Genomic DNA, 19,894 nt, shown 5'->3' with positions numbered 1-19,894 from the left:
AAATTAGACGAATACGGCGAATAAGACTTTAATTTCATGTTTTTCGCCAACAATTAACCAATCGTTAACATGCTGTCACAGCTGGAGCTGTCGCTGTGAGGACTGACGCCATGGTTTGTTTTACCGAGTGGGGTAGCGCAGTGCCTAGCATACTGGACTCGCATTCAGCAAGACGATGGTCCACACCTGCATCCGGCCATCCAGATTTAGGTTTTCCGTGATTTCCCAAAATAGCTTAAGGTAGATGCCTGTATGGCTCCTTCGAAAGGGCACGCCCGGTTTCCTTCATCCTACCCTAATCCGAGCTTCTGCTCTGTGTCTAAAGACGTTGTTGCCGACGGGACGTTAAATACTAATGTACTCCTCCTCACTAAGTTGTTTTTCTTTATTTCTTCGGTGACTTGTGGCATACTGCTCTTCAATTGTCTAAAAGGAATTATAGTAATGTGTTCAGTGCTACCACAGAAGGCGACCACTGTCCTGCGAAAGCTTAGCGCAAGGGTCTGTTTTATTGGTTTTGCTTCATCTTAGGACACCCAGACAGATGACTGGAACAGAGTTTCCGGCTCTTTTGCGTATTTCCAAGTTCATCTCTAGTTACGATGTTGTGTCGTATTTTGCATTCCCTCGCTCGAATTTTTCGTGTTCCCTTACACTAGTTTACAGTAGCATGATGTTGTGCTCAGGTGGAATTGTGAGGAATCCATCGGGACCACGTCTTTCTCACAGCTAAATGTTCATTTAGTTTTGAACGTAGTCCGGATTTCAGCACGCCTGAACAGGGCGCCTCTATCTCACACACCGTCAAACGACGATAGTTTTCAATCGCTTTGCGCACATCTGTTTTTTTTATTCTCTTTTTTTATCAGGTAGGCCAACTAAGGACCACGTGCCAATTTCACTTTCTTATAAGTTCTTCTTTTATTTTCTTCCAGGAGTTCTTCATCTGTTCATTATGTTTTTTATACCTGCCTTCTGACCACTCCATACCAATTTTTTTCATTCTTCTACCTTCGAATCCTTCCATATTCACTATTTTTTCGCCAAACGCTTCTGTTAGTTGTTTCTTCAGTTTTTTTTACTTCGTGGATCCACCTTGTCGTTGCCATCTTATCCCACAAATATTTGAAGATGTTTTTGGTTAAGCTACTGTCTTGCATTCGCTATAAGTGTACAAAAACCAACAGCCCTATTTTTCCCATTACTTCTGATATGTTTCAACCTTTCAAAATTTTTCGTGGACGTAATATCTTCCTTATGATTTATCTAAATTATAGCTCACTGCTAGACTTTCGCTTCCATATATACATTCTGACTTCACCACTGTACTGTAATGCCTTGTTTTTCATTTTTAGACAGGCTTATTTTGTTGTAAGAGTCTTTGGTTATACCATATGTGCTACCCATTTTATGTATCCTTTACTGTATAGCAGCTTTTTCCAAACCATTTTTTGGATTATCTCGCCAAGATATTCAGGTTTCTAACTCTTTCAATTTGGCCAATATCTGTTTTCAGAAATTTCGATGTACTTTTAATGTTTGTAAAAAAAATGGATTTCTCCCCAGAGATTCTTAAACAGGCCCTACTGGCTTTTTTGTTCTAAAAGACTAATTTGTATTACAACAGATGTCACATTTTCAGAAAGTATAGGAAACTCATCTGCAAATGCGAGATAATTTATTCTAATATTTTTGTTTCCTCTTCACAGAATTATTGGTGAAATCTTATATTCAATCAGTTTTTCATTGTAAATTCTCACTATTTTTTGTAGAACACAGTTGAAAAGAATTCGTGATGGGCCACCACTTTGCGTATACCTCCGCTTATTTCGAAAGACTAACATATTTCTCCCATAAATTTCACTTTGGATGCCGTGTCTGTGTTTCACAAGTTAGGTTTGCTAATTTAGAGTCTACACCCAATTTTCGGATTATGTTAGTTATAGTACATCTGTCAGCGGGATTCAACAAACATTACTAGAATATCTTTAGAATTCAGTAACCTGTGGCGAGTGATTTCAGTTTGGAACCGCGCTACCGCTACGGTCGCAGGTTCGAATCCTGTCTCGGGCATGGATGACTGATGTCCTTAGGTTAGTTAGGTTTAAGTAGTTCTAAGTTCTAGGGGACTGATGACCTCAGATGTTAAGTCCCATAGTGCTCAGAGCCATTTTTGTGGCGAGTGATTGACATCAGATTAAATTTTTGTTTTTATTTTATTTTTATTTATTTGTTTATTGCTTTACACAAAAACAAATTCTGGTCTACTTTCTCAAAATTCATCGCTCCTGTTAATTCGACCAAGTCGAAAATCTGGAAATCAATTTTAAACAGTATTTCTTAAAGGTAACTGATGATCAATAGTTGAACGAGGTGATCTGAGGCATTGTTATTGTAGGCCAGGAAAAACTTAAAAATTCTTCTTGTCAGATGTCCATTTTCCCACGACCCTGTTTCTTTAAATGCTCACGGTAAACAAACTACCCCGCCATTTCCGAGCTGCAACTATATTAAAAATAAACTATGGAAAAACATGAAACAAGAGTGGTGTCACGTTAAAAGGTAAAGGTGATCACCGTATTTACCAAATATACACAGTTGGCGAAGGTAGACTACAAGGTTGGATCTATCTCCATTCACTCACCTATGCGTTTATTTCTTCCACTCGCAAAACTACTTAAAAAATCGTCATGCATGATGCTCTCAAGGGCTTTGTCGTTTTTCCCTTCTAGAGAGGCGCGAAAATACGTCTGCAGCAAACTGCTAGTCCACTGCCTCAGGGTTGTTTGATTTTTACGGAAGTAGTCATAGCATAAGGCCACAGTTCAAGATCGAAAAACAGACTCCCACTAATGAGCTATGGCAAATACACTTCCTGACTAACTGAAGCATCCAGAAGACATGGCTGGAAGTCAGTGTAACTTCGAGCACGTGCACACCACTGGCGGGTATGTAAATGATAAGAGCTGCTATCCTCTGTGGCAGGTAGAACGACCACCACAGTGCATTAATATTGTCCGCGTTTTGTGTTTTTACCAAGCCTGACAGAAGTGGAGTGATCAGTGTGAAGGACACGGAATGCCACATACTCGTGAGACTGCGTTATCAGTAAGAGGCCTCAATGTGGGTCTGGTCGAAGAGTCAAGTATCCAGATTTGCATTGCATTCGGATGTGACAGTGGCCCAATGGTGGTCTGCGTGAGAATGTGAGGACATGCATATTCGTCGTTAATGTCCTGTCGACCACCACAAGGGAGGATCGCCATATTGTGCACCAAGTATATTATGATCCCTTCATATCTGTCCCCGCTACCCAGTGACAAGTAATGGACTCTTGGCATTAAGGGGCTCCGGAAAGGCTCAAAATCATGAAAAGTTCAATTTTTACTTTTTTGCGTTTTCTGAATCTGCAGACTGTTCCTCTTCACAGAATTATTGGTGAAATCTTACATTCAATCAGTTTTTCATTGTAAATTCTCACTATTTTTTGTAGAACACAGTTGAAAAGAATTGGTGATGGGCCACCACTTTGCGTATACCTCCGCTTATTTCGAAAGACTAACATAGATATATAATAGATATATAATTTATTCAATTCCGAAGACGACAACTATTTTTAAATTTTTTTTGAAATGTGTTCTACATGGGCGTGACCTACTGTGGCGCTGTTAAACTGCTGTCAAATGGTGTTATTATTAACGTCCGTGTTCTTCAGGTACATTTTAGTGATGTGAGATAAAGTATGTGTTGTGGCTAACCTGTGATGGTTCAATATATATCGCTGGTGTGATTGTCGATTGTTTCATGTTTATTTACTCTGTCGTTATCTCGAAAATATTCGTAATTAATTCTGTTTCTTGAGTCTCTGTTTGTTGAAGTATAATAATGAGTAAAAGTAAAGTTATTAGAAATCCTCTGAAGGCTTTTAAGAAAAGGAGAAATGTTGGAAAGCCAAAGGTATGTGCTATTACTGTAAACAATAAAGACGATAACCAAGTGAGTGAACCTAACCTTTCAAGTACACCTGCCCATAGCAGTCAAAGTGGGAAAGAAAATACTTCACAGAAGAAGCTTGGTTCAATGAGTGAAAACTATAAATGTTTTATGGCGAATTGGATGTGAATGAAATATTTGATATGTTGGTTCTCAAAGGAATTTTTTCAAACTGTGTAAGATGTATTCATTGTAGTGAAGTTGGTCTGGAACTCTCCATAATAAAGCACGTAGGACTTGCTAGTGAAATTCAACTGAAATGTGATAAGTGTTCATACATGACCACCTTTTGGAACAGTGTTGCAGTAACTGCAACTGAAGAAAATGGTAACAAAATCTACAAACACAACAACGAGCGATGCTTGCTTTAGACAAGGAACGCCTTCGGGCTGCAGACAGGGCTGTAAAGAGTCTAGAAATACAAGCAAGAGTAAACAGGAGGAGGAACAAGAGGAAGCTGGAGGAGGAGTTTGCAGAGGATGAAGATAATCCATCGTATGGACCTTGAATGCACTAAAAAGTTAATCCAATCTTTGTCGATCGATTCCCAAAACTTTTATTTTCTCATTCTAATTACATGTTTTCTAAGGATCTTCCAAACATATTTGTTTCAAACTTTCAGTAAATGTTACACAGTACCTTCTGCATGATTTAACACAGCCTTTTTCCAAAAAACTGTATATTTTTGAATATATAAATAAAAAATTGCAAGAAAATGTTGTGAATTTTCATTACAATTGAAAAATTTCATCTTTAATAACTGAACTAAAATTTTGTAAAATCCCTGTGTTAAGTTGTAGCCCATATTCCAATAAATAATCTGTAAAAAGTTCAACTTCCTACCTCAAATACTTTGTGAGGAAAGATGTAATTTATAAGCGTTATTTTAACATTGCAAGTATAGGGCGTTCCGGAGCCCCGTAGGGTGTGGGAAGCCATCGGGTATGACTACAGTTTGTGGCTGGCAGTGATTGAGGTATAAGTCCAATGGCACAATAGTAAGTCACCGACATCCTACATCAATATGTATTAACCCTCGTGCAGTAGTACTGTCCAGCCATTTTTCAACAGGACAGTACCCGTGAACACATGGTATATGCCGAACTGTCTGCGTGGTGGTGAGGTACTCCCCTGACTAGCAAAATCCCCAGATCTGCCCCTAATAGAACATGTGTGGGGCCAGCTTGGATGTCAACTCCTTCCCAGCACCAGTATCTATATCTATGATTACAATATCAGTGAACCACAATTGGAATCAGTCCACTCATGCAAATACCTGGGTGTGACAGTTTGTAGCTATATGAAATGGAATCATCAAATAGGCTCAATCGTACGTCAAAGAGGTAGGAGACTTCGGCTCATTGGTAGAACACTGGGGCAACGCAAATAATCTACAAGATGATTGTCTATAAAAACAGCTGGGCAATGTATTCAAGAATATTGGTCAAGTGCATGAGACGCATACCAAATACAAATAACAAGAGATGTTGAGCTTATTGCAAAGAAGGGCAACCCGAACTGAGACAAGTTTTGGAAAGAATGTCTTTCCGGTCATACTGGAGACGTAGATGGTCTTTCAAATACTTGTTTTGAAATCAGTTTACCTTCCCTTCACCAATACACACAATTTCAACAAGAAATTACCGGTTTTAGACGTCACGTGCCATCTTCATATCACAAGATGTATAGGCCTATAGAGTTCACTTTAGCTACCCGGGAAACCACGCTCTGTGCTTGGAATAAACTAATGCATTTGTCTTTTGAGTTCACAGGTTTGTTACACAAAAGAGCGACAGAAGTGCAGAAACACCTGACTGGCAGACATTTGAAACTAGATGTCGGTTAATTCCAATGATCTCGCGGACTCCGACTTACAATGTTCCTGAAACAGTATTAAGTGAAGAATCGAGCAATACAGGGTGTAAACGATAACTGTTTACAACGAACCACAGTAGTGCAGAGGAAGACGAGACGAACGATTTGATACAGAGTCGGAAACAACCTCGAATTGGCCTACAAAAACAACCTAAAATACAGTACATACGCTTTGGGCAAGATTTTCAATATTCTCTCGTTCTCTTAGAGCAAACTCTTAGCCCTAGAGAAAAAATGAGTAGGACATTTCTTGGTATGAAATTTAATGTACTTTAATTTTGTACTGTAATGCGTTTTCTTCGGTAGAGACCACGGTTTCAGACTTCTTCAAGAAAAGCTTGCTAAAGTGATCATAGGTACATAGGATTAACGGAGTACAGAGAAAGTTCAACAAATAGCAGCACGTTTTATATTATCGCAAAGTGGGGGAGACAGTGTCACGGACATGATACAGGATGGACACTACTAAAACAAAGTCGTTTTTCGTTGTGGTGGAATCTTCTCACGAAATTTCAGTCACTAACTTTCTTCTCTGAATGCGAAAATACACTCCTGGAAATTGAAATAAGAACACCGTGAATTCATTGTCCCAGGAAGGTGAAACTTTATTGACACATTCCTGGGGTCAGATACATCACATGATCACACTGACAGAACCACAGGCACATAGACACAGGCAACAGAGCATGCACAATGTCGGCACTAGTACAGTGTATATCCACCTTTCGCAGCAATGCAGGCTGCTATTCTCCCATGGAGACGATCGTAGAGATGCTGGATGTAGTCCTGTGGAACGGCTTGCCATGCCATTTCCACCTGGCGCCTCAGTTGGACCAGCGTTCGTGCTGGACGTGCAGACCGCGTGAGACGACACTTCATCCAGTCCCAAACATGCTCAATGGGGGACAGATCCGGAGATCTTGCTGGCCAGGGTAGTTGACTTACACCTTCTAGAGCACGTTGGGTGGCACGGGATACATGCGGACGTGCATTGTCCTGTTGGAACAGCAAGTTCCCGTGCCGGTCTAGGAATGGTAGAACGATGGGTTCGATGACGGTTTGGATGTACCGTGCACTATTCAGTGTCCCCTCGACCATCACCAGTGGTGTACGGCCAGTGTAGGAGATCGCTCCCCACACCACGATGCCGGGTGTTGGCCCTGTGTGCCTCGGTCGTATGCAGTCCTGATTGTGGCGCTCACCTGCACGGCGCCAAACACGCATACGACCATCATTGGCACCAAGGCAGAAGCGACTCTCATCGCTGAAGACGACACGTCTCCATTCGTCCCTCCATCCACGCCTGTTGCGACACCACTGGAGGCGAGCTGCACGATGTTGGGGCGTGAGCGGAAGACGGCCTAACGGTGTGCGGAACCGTAGCCCAGCTTCATGGAGACGGTTGCGAATGGTCCTCGCCGATACCCCAGGAGCAACAGTGTCCCTAATTTGCTGGGAAGTGGCGGTGCGGTCCCCTACGGCACTGCGTAGGATCCTACGGTCTTGGCGTGCATCCGTGCGTAGCTGCGGACCGGTCCCAGGTCGACGGGCATGTGCACCTTCCGCCGACCACTGGCGACAACATCGATGTACTGTGGAGACCTCACGCCCCACGTGTTGAGCAATTCGGCGGTACGTCCACCCGGCCTCCCGCATGCCCACTATACGCCCTCGCTCAAAGTCCGTCAACTGCACATACGGTTCACGTCCATGCTGTCGCGGCATGCTACCAGTGTTAAAGACTGCGATGGAGCTCCGTATGCCACGGCAAACTGGCTGACACTGACGGCGGCGGTGCATAAATGCTGCGCAGCTAGCGCCATTCGACGGCCAACACCGCGGTTCCTGGTGTGTCCGCTGTGCCGTGCGTGTGATCATTGCTTGTACAGCCCTCTCGCAGTGTCCGGAGCAAGTATGGTGGGTCTGACACACCGGTGTCAATGTGTTCTTTTTTCCATTTCCAGGAGTGTATTTTGTTGACGCCGACCTACATAGGGAGAAACAATCATCATAATAAAATAAGCGAAATCAGAGCACGCACGGAAAGACACAGGTGGTCGTTTTTACCGCACGCTGTTCGAGAGTGGAAACTAGAGAACTATTGTGAAGTGGTTCCATGAACCCTCTGCCAGGCACTTAAGCGTGATTTGCAGAGTATCAATGTAGATGCAGGTACACCCCCCCGCCCCTTCAAGCCCACTCCCCCGCCGCGCCCCAACTGTTCAGGATTTTCATGCCGCTCTTTCTGAGTTGTCCGCTATCTGGGGAAGACGGAAGGAACATAAAGGGAATAAAGAATAAAGACTATAATTACTTTCGCCTCCTCTGGGTCTACCACTTAATTTTCTGGAAAAGTTTGCCTTCACGGAGAATATTGCTCACAAAAAATGCTGACACTGATCATTATAGTTTACCTCAGGCTCATGATGGAAGGATTCACTAAGTTAAAGATGTGAAGTTTCATAATTTTGAAAAGTATATGCATAATCCCCCCCATGAACCATGGACCTTGCCATTGGTGGGGAGGCTTGCGTGCCTCAGCGATACAATAGCCATACCGTAGGTGCAACCACAACGGAGGGGTATCTGTTGAGAGGCCAGAAAAACGTGTGGTTCCTGAAGAGGGGCAGCAGCCTTTTCAGTAGTTGCAGGGGTAACAGTCTGGATGATTGACTGATCTGGCCTTGTAACATTAACCAAAACGGCTTTGCTGTGCTGGTACTGCGAGCGGCTGAAAGCAAGGGGAAACTACAGCTGTAATTTTTCCCGAGGGCATGCAGCTTTACTGTATGATTATATGATGATGACGTCCTCTTGGGTAAAATATTCCGGAGGTAAAATAGTCCCCCATCCGGATCTCCGGGCAGGGGCTACTCAAGAGGACGTCGTTATCAGAAGAAAGAAAACTGGCGTTCTACGGATCAGAGTGTGGAATGTCAGATCCCTTAATCCGGCAAGTAGGTTAGAAAATTTAAAAAGGAAAATGGATAGGTTAAAGTTAGATATAGTGGGAATTAGTGAAGTTCGGTGGCAGGAGGAACAAGACTTCTGGTCAGGTGAATACAGTATTATAAATACAAAATCAAATAGGGGTAATACAGGAGTAGGTTTAATAATGAATAAAAAAAAATAGGAGTGCGGGTAAGCTACTACAAAAAGCATAGTGAACACATTATTGCAGCCAAGATAGACACATAGCCCACACCTACTACAGTAGTACTAGTTTATATGCCAAGTAGCTCTGCAGATGATGAAGAAATTGATGAAATGTATGATGAGATAAAAGAAATTATTCAGATTGTGCAGGGAAACGAAAATTTAGTAGTCATGGGTGACTGGAATTCGACAGTAGGAAAAGGGAGAGAAGGAAACGTAGTAGGTGAATATGGATACGGGGTAAGAAATGAAAGATGAAGACACCTGGTGGAATTTTGCACGGAGCACAACTTAATCATAGCTAACACTTGGTTCAAGAATCATAAAAGAAGGTTGTATACATGGAAGAATCCTGGAGGTACTAAAAGGTATCAGACAGATTATATAATGGTAAGACAGAGATTTAGGAACCAAGTCTTAAATTGTAAGACATTTCCAGGGGCAGATGTGGACTCTGACCACAATCTATTGGTTATGAACTGTAGATTAAAACTGAAGAAACTGCAAAAAGGTGGGAATTTAAGGAGATGGGACCTGGATAAACTGATTAAACCGGAGGTTCTACAGAGTTTCAGGGAGAGCATAAGGGAACAATTGACAGGAATGGGGGAAAGAAATACAGTAGAAGAAGATTGGGTAGCTCTGAGGGACGAAGTAATGAAGGCAGCAGACGATCAAGTAGGTAAAAAGACGAGGGCTAATAGAAATCCTTGGGTAACAGAAGAAATATTGAATTTAATTGGTTAAAGGAGAAGATATAAAAATGCAATAAATGAAGCAGGCAAAAAGGAATACAAACGTCTCAAAAACAAGATCGACAGGAAGTGCAAAATGGCTAAGCAGGGATGGCTAGAGGACAAATGTAGGGATGTAGAGGCTTATCTCACTAGGGGTAAGATAGATACTGCCCACAGGAAAATTAAAGAGACCTTTTGAGAGAAGAGAACCACTTGTATGAATATCAAGAGCTCAGATGGAAACCCAGTTCTAAGCAAAGAAGGGAACGCAGAAAGGTGGAAGGAGAATATAGAGGGTTTATACAAGGGAGATGTACTTGAGGACAATATTATGGAAATGGATGAGGATGTAGATGATGACGAAATTGGAGATAAGATACTGCGTGAAGAGTTTGACAGAGCACTGAAAGACCTGAGTCGAAACAAGGCCCCGGGAGTAGACAATATTCCGTTAGAACTACTGACAGCCTTGGGAGAGCCAGTCATGACAAAACTCTACCATCTGGTGAACAAGATGTATGAGACAGGCGAAATACCCTCAGACTTCGCAAAATACTAACGTGAATTCTTTACAGACGAGTGGAAAAACTGGTAGCAGCGGACCTCGGGGAAGATCAGTTTGGATTCCATAGAAATGTTGGAACACATGAGGCAATACTAACCTTCCGACTTATCTTAGAAGAAAGATTAAGAAAAGGCAAACCTACGTTTCTAGCATTTGTAGACTTAGAGAAAGCTTTTGACAATGTTGACTGGAATACACTCTTTCAAATTCTGAAGGTGGCAGGAGTAAAATACAGGGAGCGAAAGGCTATTTACAATTTGTACAGAAACCAGATGGCAGTTATAAGAGTCGAAGGGCACGAAAGGGAAGCAGTGGTTGGGAAGGGAGTGAAAAGGGTTGTAGCCTGTCCTCGATGTTATTCAATCTGTATATTGAGCAAGCAGTAAAGGAAACAAAAGAAAAGTTCGGAGTGGGTATTAAAATCTATGGAGAAGAAATAAAAACTTTGAGGTTCGCCAATGACATTGTAATTCTGTCAGAGACAGCAAAGGACTTGGAAGAGCAGTTGAACGGAATGGACAGTGTCTTGAAAGGAGGATATAAGATGAACATCAACAAAAGCAAAACGAGGATAATGGAATGTATTCAAATTAAATCGGGTGATGCTGAGGGAATTAGATTAGGAAATGAGACACTTAAAGTAGTAAAGGAGTTTTACTATTTAGGGAGTAAAATGACTGATGATGGTCGAAGTAGAGAGGATATAAAATGACTGGCAATGGCAAGGAAATCGTTTCTGAAGAAGAGAAATTTGTTAACATCGAGTATAAATTTAAGTGTCAGGAAGTCGTTTCTGAAAGTATTTGTCTGGAGTGTAGCCATGTATGGAAGTGAAACATGGACGATAAATATTTTGGACAAGAAGAGAATAGAAGATTTCGAAATGTGGTACTACAGAAGAATGCTGAAGATTAGATAGGTAGATTATATAACTAATGATGAAGTATTGAACAGAACTGGGGAGAAGAGGAGATTGTGGCACAACTTGACAAGAAGGGACCTGTTGGTAGGGCATGTTCTGAGGCATCAAGGGATCACAAATTTAGCATTGGAGGGCAGCGTGGAGGGTAAAAATCGTAGAGGGAGACCAAGAGATGAATACACTGAGCAGATTCAGAAGGATGTAGGTTGCAGTAGGTACTCAGAGATGAAGAAGCTTGCACAGGATAGAGTAGCATGGAGAGGTGCATCAAACCAGTCTCAGGACTGAAGACCACAACAACAACAACATATCCATAATGCAATCGGTCAATCAAGTTATGCTGAATGGTTAATTAAATGTCGTTTCTAAGAGACTGCAGGTTCATTGGTGCACAATAAAAAAAATGATATGATAAATTAGCATTTCATGTTACGCCAATGGTGAATAAGTCACATGTCTGAAATTTTTCGTCTTCTTCACATAACATCTGTACATGAAAAGCTGATACTTACATAGCTGTAACATACATAGAGGGTCTGTCTTTGAAACAAACTGGCCAAATAAACGTTCAATGAATTCAGTATACTATTCCTTAATGAAAGACTAAGCTATTGATTCTTACACAGTGGTAGCTGGATCAAGAAAAATAGCGCGAAACTGGGAGGTTTCTCCTACCTGCTCGCAGAAAAAAGTGAAGACTGCACCTTCCTTTATTTAAAAGAGAGTTTATTATAGTAAGTTAAATATCACTAGTGGACTCTTTGGTCTTCTGTCTCTTGACACAAATTTCAAACATAGCACATAGAAGATAGAAAAAGAAAACTAAGTATGAGGTTCTATACTTTCTACCGCTGTACAAAAATTTGCAACTACACAAATTATTTACCACATACGACCCTGTCCGGTCTTCATTGACTGGACTATTATGCCACTGGCTGTCAGCTATTTCATTAACATCATTAAATTAAACTTTGCAGTGAGGGTAATGAAAGAAAAAAGACATTCGTAAACCTTATGCAAAAGCTAATTACATTCATTGCTCGATATGAAACTACCTTTTACAAGCACAGTAGTTCTGTAGTAAGAACTCCAAACAACCAAAACGATTTAACTGTTAATTTTATTTATGTTTTTAAAATTCACAAAATTGTGAGGTGAAATTCACGCAAACACCATTTCATAATTTGTACGTGCACTACTAAGCCGGTGTCATAATAATCAGGACTAAAAAGGATTGAATATGGTAAATAATTCATTTAGTCACTAATTTTTGTCAGTAGTGCTAAGAGGAAGTGACGTGAACAACATTGTGACTATTGGGGAGTGAGTGAGGATGATGTATTTGAGGACCACTTTTGGGCTTCTTTCTTTTCTCAGTAATTCAGACCTCTAGCAAAATGTATCCCAGTATAAAAGTAAACTACATTCAGTTTCCAGAATGAGATTTTCACTCTGCATTCAGTTTGCTGCAGTAAAGGTCCTATTCATTTTTTTCTAGGACAGTGTCTTTATTTTACAGTGCCTGTATAGTTCGATGCAATGTTCTTTCGGACATACAAGCATAGATGACAAGTGCCCTGTATAAAACTGTTTGTCTCGACTTTCTCCACACCACTGTGGTACATCGTAAATAGTTATCATTTACACCTTATACAGTAGAATCCTCAATGTAGCACATCCATAGGGACAGCGGCCAAGTGTAAATTAGGTGTACTCATCCGAAGTGAGGAGATCCTGTGGGATGTAGAACATGTCAGAAAACAAGAATACACAATAAATATTTACAAAATAAGAATAGATATTGCACTTCTGGATGTGGAATCTGTCAAAAAATAAATAAAATTAAGCATATTTACATTGAAAAGGCTATGAAACTGTTCACCAAATACTAAATGTCCAGTACATTTAGGGGCCTATAATTCTTAGGCTATTGTAGCCACACATCATCAAATAAAATAAACAAAATATTTTATAGCACTTATTTACCATGATCGAATGATTGCACAAAATTTGTACAGAAGTCAGACTCTACACAATATTCACATTATGTGATATTAATAAAGCATACACTCATCAATTGCTTCTGCTAAGGAATTCATCAGCTGAGTAGAAGGATGGCCACCAATAAATCCTTTAGACTCTTCTCAAATGGAAGTTTATTAGCAACTAAACTTCTTATCATTGCTGGCAACTTATTCAAATTGTATACTGCTGAATGGTGGACACCTTTCTGAACCAGTGACTTTAAATATTTGTGAAAGCTATTCTGATTTCTAGTATTGATTCCATGAACCGAGCTGTTGGTTTGAAAAAAAGATATATTTTTAATGGCAAATTTCATTAAGAAGTAAATAATTGGGAAGCCGTAGTTAGTATCCGCAGTTCCTTAGACAACCTTCTGCAGCACGTTCTTGATTTTACACCACAAATAATTCATATTGCACATTTTTGAGCTCAGAAAACCTTAGCTTGGCTACGTGAGTTACCCCAGAACATAATCCCGTATGACATTATAGAATGAAAATAAGCATAGCACACGTAATTTTTTATTTTTATATCACCTATGTCTGACAACAGTCACACAACAAATAAAGATTTGTTTGGGCACTTCAGCAGTTCTGTGGAATGCCCCTGCCAGTTACATTTATTATCAAACTGCAGTTCCAAGAATTTGACACCTTCAACTTCTTCTATCTGCTTGTCGTCATATTTTAGGTGTGTACTGGCAAGAACTTGGCATCTGGTAATGTTACTGATGAAAGGTCATTGATATACACATGAGTAAGTAAGCGCCCTAAGACAGAACATTGGGGGGACACCACATGTTATTGGTTGCCAGTTGGATGATGGCTGATAGCCTAATACACATCTCTTTCCTATTGAACCCCTTTGTTTTCTGACAGATACATAGGATTAGAATCATTTTCAGCATTTCTTGTTACAACATAATATTATAATTTACTTAAAAGGATCTTTTTATTTACATAGTCAAAATGCCCTTGACAGATCACAAAATATACCTGTAGCCTGTAATTTATTGTCTAATGAATTAAGTACTTCCTCACTGCATTTGCAGAAAGCTTTCTCAATATCAGGACTCTACAGTAATCCGAATAGTGACTTGGATTATATTTTCTTCATGGCCAGATGGTTAAAATAATTATTGTATATTATATTTTGTAAAAGTTTAGAGAATGCAAGCAAAAATGAAACCGGACAGGAGTTTGATGGTATTGTTTTATTTCCTTTCTGATACAAAGCCGAAACTTCAGTATATTTCAACCCTTTAGGAAATGTTCCACTGATGAAAGACTGGTCACACGTATAAATTAAAATGTCAGTAAACTCAGAGGTACACTGTTTAATCATCTTTATTGGCATATTATTGTAGCCACTAGAATTTTTGATTTTAAAATTTTTGTGGTGGAAATTATGTCTACTGATGTAAGGGTCATACTCATATTATTGTAGTTATTTGTAGTGATTAGTCATAGATATTCCATGGCAGCATGTACTGAATCTGACAACACCATGTTTTCAGTAATAATAAAATAAAATGTTCTTGTTACAACATAATATTATAATTTACTTAAAAGGATCTTTTTATTTACATAGTCAAAATGCCCTTGACAGATCACAAAATATACCTGTAGCCTGTAATTTATTGTCTAATGAATTAAGTACTTCCTCACTGCATTTGCAGAAAGCTTTCTCAATATCAGGACTCTACAGTAATCCGAATAGTGACTTGGATTATATTTTCTTCATGGCCAGATGGTTAAAATAATTATTGTATATTATATTTTGTAAAAGTTTAGAGAATGCAAGCAAAAATGAAACCGGACAGGAGTTTGATGGTATTGTTTTATTTCCTTTCTGATACAAAGCCGAAACTTCAGTATACACTCCTGGAAATTGAAATAAGAACACCATGAATTCATTGTCCCAGGAAGGGGAAACTTTATTGACACATTCCTGGGGTCAGATACATCACATGATCACACTGACAGAACCACAGGCACATAGACACAGGCAACAGAGCATGCACAATGTCGGCACTAGTACAGTGTATATCCACCTTTCGCAGCAATGCAGGCTGCTATTCTCCCATGGAGACGATCGTAGAGATGCTGGATGTAGTCCTGTGGAACGGCTTGCCATGCCATTTCCACCTGGCGCCTCAGTTGGACCAGCGTTCGTGCTGGACGTGCAGACCGCGTGAGACGACGCTTCATCCAGTCCCAAGCATGCTCAATGGGGGACAGATCCAGAGATCTTGCTGGCCAGGGTAGTTGACTTACACCTTATAGAGCACGTTGGGTGGCACGGGATACATGCGGACGTGCATTGTCCTGTTGGAACAGCAAGTTCCCTTGCCGGTCTAGGAATAGTAGAACGATGGGTTCGATGACGGTTTGGATGTACCGTGCACTATTCAGTGTCCCCTCGACGATCACCAGTGGTGTACGGCCAGTGTAGGAGATCGCTCCCCACACCATGATGCCGGGTGTTGGCCCTGTGTGCCTCGGTCGTATGCAGTCCTGATTGTGGCGCTCACCTGCACGGCGCCAAACACGCATACGACCATCATTGGCACCAAGGCAGAAGCGACTCTCATCGCTGAAGACGACACGTCTCCATTCGTCCCTCCATTCACGCCTGTCGCGACACCACTGGAGGTGGGCTGCACGATGTTGAGGCGTGAGCGGAAGACGGCCTAACGGTGTGCGGGACCGTAGCCCAGCTTCATGGAGACGGTTGCGAATGGTCCTCGCCGATACCCCAGGAGCAACAGTGTCCCTAATTTGCTGGGAAGTGGCGGTGCGGTACCCTACGGCACTGCGTAGGATTCTACGGTCTTGGCGTGCATCCGTGCGTCGCTGCGGTCCGGTCCCAGGTCGACGGGCACGTGCACCTTCCGTCGACCACTGGCGACAACATCGATGTACTGTGGAGACATCACGCCCCACGTGTTGAGCAATTCGGCGGTACGTCCACCCGGCCTCCCGCATGCCCACTATACGCCCTCGCTCAAAGTCCGTCAACTGCACATACGGTTCACGTCCATGCTGTCGCGGCATGCTACCAGTGTTAAAGACTGCGATGGAGCTCCGTATGCCACGGCAAACTGGCTGACACTGACAGCGGCGGTGCACAAATGCTGCGCAGCTAGCGCCATTCGACGGCCAACACCGCGGTTCCTGGTGTGTCCGCTGTGCCGTGCGTGTGATCATTGCTTGTACAGCCCTCTCGCAGTGTCCGGAGCAAGTATGGTGGGTCTGACACACCGGTGTCAATGTGTTCTTTTTTCCATTTCCAGGAGTGTATTTCAACCCTTTAGGAAATGTTCCACTGATGAAAGACTGGTCACACGTATAAATTAAAATGTCAGTAAACTCAGAGGTACACTGTTTAATCATCTTTATTGGCATATTATTGTAGCCACTAGAATTTTTGATTTTAAAATTTTTGTGGTGGAAATTATGTCTACTGATGTAAGGGTCATACTCATATTATTGTAGTTATTTGTAGTGATTAGTCATAGATATTCCATGGCAGCATGTACTGAATCTGACAACACCATGTTTTCAGTAATAGTCATGAAGAACTTGTAGGGAAGGAACCATATAAAATTCAAATTCCCATACTGTTTGCCAGCCTAGTCCGCTGTAATTAGCTATGACGTCACAAATGTTGCGCAATACCTTAAAAATAAAATAAATAATCTGAAAAGTTAATAGCATGTCAGGACTGATGCTAAAATAATAATGTGTTGAGTTTCAGTTTGGTAACTTAAACAGTTTTAGAAATTTGGCCGTTTTATGTAAAAATCATCGGCGCAACAGGAAGGAGCTAGAAACTTCAAAACTTATATACAGATTCCTTTTTCATTGCAATTTAATGGAAACAGCATGCAGGATCTCACAAAGTAATATTTTGGTTGAAATTCATGATTTTCTGTTTTTGTGTCCTAAAAGTTCAGAAGCAAGATAGATTAAGTAAGTGATTAGATAAATCTAGGGTGTTTAGATTTAAGTAGAATGGAGATATGCTATAACAACAAAGATGTGAGAAGTTTCAAAAAGGTAGCTATAAAACTATAGCTGTAGCATCTCTCCAAAGGGCAAGTTCAGAGCTCACCTATTGCGTGCAGTACAACTAAAATAATTCTCTCGCCAAAAGTATTTAACCTAGCCACATTAAAATGTTATTATAGATACTTACCTGTGTGCTGATTGCAAAATTATATCGAGAGCTTCATTGGCCTTTAGGGAATGAAGCAATTAATTATTTAGTAATTTGAAGTGGCGTTTTGCTAGCCCAGCGCCTAGACAGTAAGGAAAATGTTGTCAGCTGTGTCTTCGGCAGTCTGCACTGTGGCTATATAGATAAGAGCGTGCGAGCTAGAGTAAGGCCCCAGTTCTCTTCTAGATTCATATCAGCACGCACTCCATGTTGGAAGCTGCGTCGCGTTCGTGGTGTTCCCAGGAACAGCCTTGGATGCCATATTACGTAACTCGGAATGCACTTAACAATGAGATCACATTGGGGTAAAGTGTTAATTACGGAATGACTCCAGTGATTGTCTCAGTTAGCGTATGTCGTATTTTCACGTACCGTCGCAGGATAGACTTTCTGCCATTACTAGCATGGCGTTTGATGAGTATTAACACCAAATTTTGGCGAGCGTTTTCATTATCTGTGCAGCTTATATGGAAGTTATATCAACAAGTATCTCATGTAGTATCTCTAACATCCTGGACAGTGAAATTGTAAATACTAATGGGAGTGGTGCTGTGCACCCATGTGTACAGGTTCTTCATGACGGGCTACCTACCCGTCGGCTTCGAACTAGCGGCAGAGCTGACGTACCCCGAGCCCGAGGGCACCTCCGCCGGCATGCTCAATGCGTCAGTGCAAGTATTTGGCATCGCCTTCACGCTCTTCTACGCGTGGCTGTTCGAGCTTGCGGGTGACATGTGGGCCAACGGTGCGCTTTGCATCACGCTGGTGGTCGGCACTGTCATCACCGCAGTCATCCGTGCTGACCTGCGCCGCCAGAGTGCACAGCGGCAGCACCTGCAGCCAGTACCATTGCCTGCCTGATAGGTGCGCCACAGTTGGCAGCCCTGCACCAGCAACCTGGGCTCTGCCTGCAGCACACAGGGGATTCCCTCACTTGGTAATGAAGTACTGTGCTCTACCCAGTGATATATAACTAGACTGGATGTCTAACTGCAGCTGTCTGAACATTCCGAACAAGTATACTCGTACGTGATTTCTTGCTGAACTACAGTATGGAGGCTATGAAATATCACTAGAATGTAAGCAAAATACCTCCGATTCTGTGTCGTCATGAGCCTATTACATTGAATGTTACAGATTTCTGCAGAAGAATGAAATTAATTGTTTAAAAACTAGAACAAAAGGGTGACAAGTCTGCTGTATCATTTAAAAACTTTGGGCTGATTAGAAAGTTTATATGCTTTATTTCACTTACCCTTCGCTCATACTTCTCTTACCATACACACAAACACCATTAAATGCAACAGAAATTGAGGAATTAAGTATGATATTATCAAAACACTTAAGAAGGTGTAATTCATAAAATTGAGTGTACTGTGTGGTGAAAATGTTTGTTGACCAAAGTTGACATTGTTTGCTGAAACAAACCACTACTGATCATAATAATTATGAATGGACTAATAAGGTACTCATTAAATGTAAACTGATATTCAAATTGCAAGCCCACTTATTTCTCAATCCAAAATGGAGTAGATTGTTATGTACTCGGTGTCTGAAGTGATGCATTGCCGAGCAGCATTTTTGTTGCCACTCAGTGTCATAGACACAAGAATGTGTTACTCTCGATGGGACATTAAATATCAATTCTTACCAGTTTCCTGTGGTATACTCACAGTAAAGATACAAACAACATAAAATGTCTCTGTAACACTATATTTTCTGTTACCATTTGCACAGGGTCAGTTTAAGGAAAAAGTGAGAAGCCACTGCTTGGCACACCAAGATGAGAGCAACATCCAACTGCAAGATCTATATTATAATGTGTGTCACAATTATTAGTACAACCAACCTGAGGTGAAACTGTATGAAGGAGAAGGGGAGGGGAGGGGAGGGGATCGGGTGGGGAGGGGAGGGGAAGGGAGGGTGGTGGCACCCTATAATAAGTCACTTGTGGTGGCTATCTTACTTAATGCAATCCCCATCTGCTACCACTGCTTCAAGGTGCAAATTGGACGCATACAATTTAATCCAAATCAGTGTTATTATGAACAAATGTTGGTTGTGTTATGGGAAGGACGTAGAGCAGTTGCTTATCAAACAGTGGCTGACTGAGGTGAACTATAACCACAATATATCAAGAAAACTTTTGTAACTTGAATCAAAATACCCATGACAAAAACAGGAAGCAGTTTATCTTCAGATAATTCTGTAGTCTATTAAATATGCTGGAATTGTAAAGCTTCTACGCTCTCGTATAGTTAATGATGATTTCCTCTTTCTCTATGTAGGACTAATGATTGTCATGACCCAAGAATGGTTCAGGAAATGTTATGCTGCCTTCTGGAGGAGGATGGAAAGATACAATTAGATATTGTGCCAAAAAGCTGTGACATCCACCCG

The 19,894-nt window shown here is 41.3% G+C and overlaps 1 protein-coding gene across 1 annotated transcript in view; it reads left to right on the top strand.

The window, feature by feature from the left end:
• LOC126412164 (feline leukemia virus subgroup C receptor-related protein 2) overlaps positions 1-19,364 on the top strand; it is a 755,677-nt gene extending 736,313 nt beyond the window's left edge. The window contains exon 7 of the mRNA XM_050081631.1: positions 18,064-19,364. Coding sequence (XP_049937588.1) covers positions 18,064-18,355 — 292 coding nt within the window. The 3' untranslated portion in view covers positions 18,356-19,364. The remainder of the gene's footprint in view (positions 1-18,063) is intronic.
• Positions 19,365-19,894: the final 530 nt, after the last annotated feature.

This window comes from Schistocerca serialis, chromosome 7 (assembly GCF_023864345.2).
Source record: "Schistocerca serialis cubense isolate TAMUIC-IGC-003099 chromosome 7, iqSchSeri2.2, whole genome shotgun sequence".
In the NCBI taxonomy this organism is placed as follows: Eukaryota; Metazoa; Arthropoda; class Insecta; order Orthoptera; family Acrididae; genus Schistocerca; species Schistocerca serialis.
Note: the sequence above shows the minus strand (reverse complement) of the source record. Positions and strands in the feature narration are given on the sequence as shown.